Source organism: Pteropus medius, unplaced genomic scaffold (assembly GCF_902729225.1).
Source record: "Pteropus medius unplaced genomic scaffold, Ma_sr-lr_union100, whole genome shotgun sequence".
NCBI classification, from domain to species: Eukaryota; Metazoa; Chordata; class Mammalia; order Chiroptera; family Pteropodidae; genus Pteropus; species Pteropus medius.
This window is the reverse complement of record NW_024350323.1, coordinates 198,957-204,956: the sequence shown is the minus strand read 5'-3', so window position 1 is coordinate 204,956 and position 6,000 is coordinate 198,957. Positions and strand designations below refer to the sequence as shown.

At 51.3% G+C, this 6,000-nt stretch overlaps 1 protein-coding gene across 1 annotated transcript in view; it reads left to right on the top strand.

Annotated features, from left to right (window-relative positions):
• Positions 1-448: 448 nt before the first annotated feature.
• The window catches only part of OPHN1 (oligophrenin 1), a 195,158-nt gene continuing 189,606 nt past the window's right edge, over positions 449-6,000 (top strand). Inside the window, exons 1-2 of the mRNA XM_039838984.1 lie at positions 449-831; positions 956-1,113. Of these exons, the coding sequence (XP_039694918.1) occupies positions 960-1,113 (154 nt within the window). The 5' untranslated portion in view covers positions 449-831; positions 956-959. The remainder of the gene's footprint in view (positions 832-955; positions 1,114-6,000) is intronic.

The window sequence follows — 6,000 nt, the reverse complement described above, 5'->3', positions numbered from 1 at the left end:
CAGAGCGAGGCCCGCGGGACAGCCGGGGGGCGGCGGGCGATGCGGTCCTGGCAGCGCGGCGCCCCGGCGGGGTGGTCGGGAGAGCGCAGGGAGGAGTCACGGGCCGTGAAACGGGAAGACTACATCTCCCAGGCCGCCACGCTTTCCAGTTGGAGTCCTAGGGCGCCGACTGCTCCCCAGTTTCCGTAGGGAAGCGCCCGGGCCACCGCGGCTTTGTGCGTCGCGCTCTCGCCCTCCTCCTGCCGCCCGGGTGTCTATGGAGGAAGGCGACGTCCCATTGCCGCCTCGGCTTAACCCCTCCGGAGCCTAACAGGACGGCGGGCCCGGCTCCCGGGGACCAGGAAGAACTCTTGGGAGCTGGGGGGGACTCCGGTAACAAAACCCCAGGGTGCCAGGAGGGCGTGAAGAAGGAGCCCGAGGGCGCGGGCTGGGGCGGGGCAGAGGCGCGGGCTGCAGAAGGGGGAGGGGACAGCGCAGTCGGGGTGGCCCGCGAGCCGGGCGGAGGAAATCTGGCAGCTCGGGAGCAGGGAGCCAGCAGCGCGGAGAGGCGGCTCCCATCCCGGCGCTCGCCCCCGCCTCCATCCTGGGCGGGCCCAAGTGTCACGTTTGCAATCGCTCAGCGAGGATCCGGCCGGTCTCCGGAGGCGCGCCGGGCTGCGGTTTGTGCCGCGGGTCTGCGGAGGCGATGCCCGGGGGCCACGCCGCTTGCTAGGCGGCGCCCGGCGAGGATCCGACTGCAGTAGTTAGCTCGCCGGGTCACCTGCAGCCGGCGCCCGGCCGCCCGTTTCCGGTACGGACCAGCCTGCTCGCCCCGGGATCCCATCAGAACAGGTACCCGTCCTCCGGAGGGAGGGAGGCTCGCGCGCTCCGCGCCGCCGTCACCTCCTCCCCGTCCTGTGCCACTGATGCTCTTGGTCGTTGTGTCTTTCCTTTCCCCTTCCGCCCCCGCCATCAGCACCATGGGCCATCCCCCTCTGGAATTCAGCGACTGCTACCTGGACAGCCCCAATTTCCGCGAGAGGCTCAAGTGTTACGAGCAGGAGCTGGAGAGGACCAATAAATTCATCAAAGACGTCATCAAGGACGGCAACGCGCTGATCAGCGCGATGAGAAGTAAGTGGAAGGCTGCGACGGGCTGCCGCCGCCGCCGCCGCCGCCGCGACCCCGTGGCCCAGGCCTGTGAGCTCCCCCGCACCGCAGGGGGACGGGAGGGTTTGGAACTTCGGGCTTGTCGGGTCAGTGGCCTTGACCTTGTAAGACAGGATCTGTGGCTCTGCCAGGGACGTTTTGCGCTGCGACCATCCTCGGCTCGTTGTCCCAGAAGGGCAGTCTGCCTGTACTGTCAGATGTGTTTAGCGCCCATGTCTGTCGCACCTCCTAAGGAACTGGGAATTAAGGCCAGCAGCTGGAGGAGTGGTTTCGTCCTGGCCTCCTGTTGCTACAGAGAAGCGTGGGGACAGTAGAACATTCCCCACGGCCAGCTACTTTCAAGGAGAGCATCTTTGTCCCAGTGATTTTTTTCCCTTTCAGTTACGGAGCTCTGGGTTTGGTGAAGGTCAGCCTAAGCTCCGAATCATTGGATGGTCTCACATGCTACTGAATTCTGCTTGAGAGTGGAACAAAGCCCTGCCTTCTCCCTGGCACAGGGAGCCCGGCCCCCGGGGAGCAAATCACAGGGCCAGGGTTGGGAGCCACCGGCCTGAAGGAACCTCACCTAGCTTGGCTTTCCCAGTGCTCACAGCTGACAGCTGTGGGACTCTCCCCCGCTTCTCTGTGTGTGGACTTTTTCTTTCTGCTAGTTGGCAGAAGGCTGCGAGTAAGAGAAAGAATAATAAACATCTCCAACGAGAGTGCAGGCAAACCAGCCCTCTCTGCCAAAGTATATACCCAGAAGGATGGACTATAGTGATTGAGCGGGGCGATAATTAAGTTTTTCTTTTCTTGGCTGAAAGATGATTGTGAAATATAAAGTCAGACTCGCTGGCAAATATGTCCCGTTTGCTCGTAACTTTGTTCTGAGTGGATTTATCCCAAAAGTACTGCGCCTGGGTCTGGTGTGTGGCTGCAGCCAATCAAGAGCGGGGAGACAGACCGGCTTGAGACCCTCGGCGCAATGGTCGCTGCCACCAGCTGGCTTCGCTGGCTTCGCTGGCTTCGCTGGCTTCGCTGGGTTCCTCTTCCGATTTGCCCCCTGGGGTCTGCTCTCAGCACGTGCTGTCTGCCTGCTTCGGTCAGAATATACAAATTGTCCAAGTTCCTACCGGTCATTTGTTCGAATTTGATCCTTTAACTGTTTGTCCTGTTGTGGCCCCAACAACAGTAAACTCTTGGCAGCACCTTAAAGACGCAATATTTGAAATGCTGTTTCTTAGGGACATAACGACCAGGCTTCGGGGTGTGTCACCACCAAACAGGGTGCATTGAGAGGTTAAAGACCAACAAGTCGTGCCACAAAGGAAAAGGGGGAACGTATGGGTTTTCTGTTTATTTACTTATTCCCGTCAACTGCTTGGTGCGGTAGCTTCAGTCAGGTGCACTCGGTCACAAGCCCCAGGAAGGGAGTGACTTTGCGAAGTCAATGGTAAGCTGCAAGTGTGCAAAAAAACATGACCGACTAAGGCACATCACACGGATTAAGATTCGTTTGAAAAAATAAACAGGTCAAAAAAGTTTGAGAGTGGGACGAAGCCCATTCGTTCACACACTATATTTGAGGAAGGGCAAAAGTTTTGTGACGTAGGGGCAAGTAGCGCTTTTTCTTTCTACTTTATTGGCACTGAACGTGGTACATGGTTATGCAGGCCTAGGGGTTTGAATATGGGCACAGGATCCAAGAGATATTTTGGCCCAGGGGACTCCTTGATATTTCTGCTGGTTTTCTGTTTCTCAGTATATATAGAAAGCCAAAAAATAGGGCACGTAGGAAATAAAACCCAGCGGCTAACTCATCCTGTGTTTCTTTCCTTGAAGCTGCCTCATTCTAAAGATGCTATCTGGGAGGCTGTTTGAGGGTAAGCGGGGCGGGAGGAAAACAAAGGTAGCCTCTTGCTTCGCGTGGAGGAAAAAGAAGTGAACACTGGGAATGGGATTTCTGAGACCTGCTTACAACTTGGGCTTCAGCATCCTGGGACGAGATGGCACAGATCGCTTAATTCATCTGTGAAGATGGGGATGATGTGAGGCTCAAAGGAGTTAGTGGATTACGAGAGTGCTTTGTAAACGGAAACAGCTAAGCATCGTCAGTGTTGGTAATCCATCTTCTGGGTAATGACACATCTGCCGGTGAACGTGGACTTGTCAGTAGGTTTCTGAAGGGGAATGCATAAGCAGACGTAGTTGGAAACTTATTTTTTGCTGTCATCTTGTTGGAAAATGTCGCTCCCTGCCTTGGCGTGTCTCCTCAATTCGTTTTGTATTCCCACGTGTGGATTCATTTTGGCATTTGGAGTCTGGCATTAAAAGTCAGGAAGAATGAATGACGCCTTTTTTTATTTAACTGATTAAACTGACCATTGAAGCAAATGGCCAGTGATTTCGGGAACTAATGAGACCTGGGGCATTGTGTGCCAACTCCCGCTGCAGCTTTGTGACAGTCGCTAGCCTCGGCGGGCCTCGCTTCTTACACTTCTCCTGCTTGGGTCTGATTTCGTACAGAGCTCTAGGTGAGATGTTAGTCACAGCTGCGTGTGATGCCTAATTTATTAAATTTAGATCCTGTTTGAATATTCAGATTTACCTCGATCTGTGCTCAGAGGTAATCGATGTTATGAATGAGAGTCTGACAGTGTCTTCCTTGGGGAAGTGGTTGGTTTCCCCACCCCCTTAAATGTGATCTATTTATAATCATTGGAGTTCGAGCTGCTGCTGATGCTTTAAACGAATGGAAAAGAAAAACGCCGGCCCTGTGAAAGGTGAATATATTGCCCGTTTTTCTGTGTGTTCGTAGTTTTTACGTTGGCAGTTTTGGTCCCTGATGTGGTTTGAATATTTTCTAAGCACTCGGGCTAAGGGATTGCCCAGAGCAAGTGGCGTGGCTCCTGCTTACATCCCAATGCAACGTGATACACGTAATGAGTGTTATATATAGTTCAGTGAATGCATACCGTGCATACAGCAAATACTTGTGCACATTCTGTTTCCAAGCCATCGTTCTCAGGGCTGTCACAGATGTGACAGAGTGAGTCAAAGGTGGATCCTGCCCTCAAGGAGTTCCCAGACAAGGTCTAGGTAGACAGATCATCATTATCATACCGAGTGGAGGAACAGGTGCACGCCTTGGTGTGAGACCTTAGAGGGAGAGCTCGCTTCCCGGTGGGAGGACAAGGAGCAGCAGAAGAGGAGAGAGCATTGAAATTGGGCAGAATTAATAGCACTTGCCACGTGTGTAGCTCTTCCCACGTGGCAGGCATTCAAATCTTGTAACAGCCTTAAGACGTAAGGATTATTATGCTCACTTTATCGACGAGAAAACTGAGGTTTCGAGGCTTGAAGTAACCTTCTCGACTAATAAGAGCAGGAGTCTGAATGAGAACCTGTGCTAGACGCCGAAGGCCATGCTTACTTGTACTGCATTGCACTGTATTCAGGATAGGGAGTTCATTGTAGTAGGGATGACACAGAATGGAGAGGGACAGCAAGTAATTCAAGTCATCTGGAATATGGGGTACAGGAAGGGAGGTTTGGGAGATGAGGTTGGACTGGAAGGTTGAGGTCTCGACCATGCAGGACGTGTTAAGTACTTCAGACTTTTCTTTATAGGCAGAAGTATTAAGAACGTTTCCGGTGACACGGAGGCATAGTTTGAACTAACAGTCTTTTGGGAAGAGTCAGCTGAGTAAGGTGTTAGCAATTCCGCAGAAATATTTGTGACTTTTCAGCAGCTAATTGGTAGCTTTACATTAAAACGATTTATTTATTTTATTTTACTTACATTTTTGGGGAACACTTTATTTATCTATTTATTTATTTATTTGCTTGCTTACTTACTTATTTATTTTCTTATTTACTTTTTAGCTTTACATTTTCTTCCACAGAGCTCAGCGGTCTGCAAACCTCTTCCTTAAAGGGCCATATTTTAGGCTTTGAGGGCCACGCAGTCACTGTGGCAACGCTTTACCTGCCATCGTGATGAGAGAGCAGCCACGGATAAGGTGTGTTTGGAGTGAGAGCGGCTGTCTTCTAATAAGACTTGACCGACAATGAAATGTGAATTTCACATAATTTTCACACGTCACAACATATTTACTCTTCCTTTGAATTTTTCCAACTGTTTAAAAATATAAAAACCATTCTCGGCTCAGTGAGTGGTGGGGGGGACATAACAAAACTAGGTGGCGGGCTGGGTTCGTCTCACTGGTTGTACTCTGCAGACCTGTGAGATGACTAGTTAACCTAAAACACCTACATGGATTTTTATTGCTGAGGCAGTGAATATAGCTGTTGGAGAACATCTTGCCGTATATCACATTTTCCGTCAACTAGGTTGACTTTGGGTGTGCTGTTAATTATGCCCGCTCTGGATTCAGGAATCGCAGGCTCAAGTGCTGTCACATTTTAAAGAGAAAACAACACCAACAACAACAAAAATAGGAAGTCATTGGAAGTGGATTAATAGGGCTGGAGCGATTGGGGTAAAATGCGGCAGCCTCACCTCATTCAAAAGGTCTTTACTTTCTTTTTATCAAAAACGTGCTAGCGAAATAAAATACATTCACAGCTGAGATTCAATGAGGTTGCAACTCCCGAGCTAGATGATCTAGCTCTATCAGTCTCTGAGTCTTGGAATCTAACGGGGACATGGAAGGTGACAGTCTCCAGATAGAGATTCCTCTGGGAGAGTACCGCTGGGCACTGTTTGCAAATGACAGTGGCAGAATGATGGTATAATGAGGGGAGAAAAACCTTAGACGTGACGTCTAGCTATTGGGTATGGTGCCGGTTCTGCTCATGGGATCTGTGACCTCGGAAAGTCAGTTTAGTGGAGCCCTAGATTTGTAACTT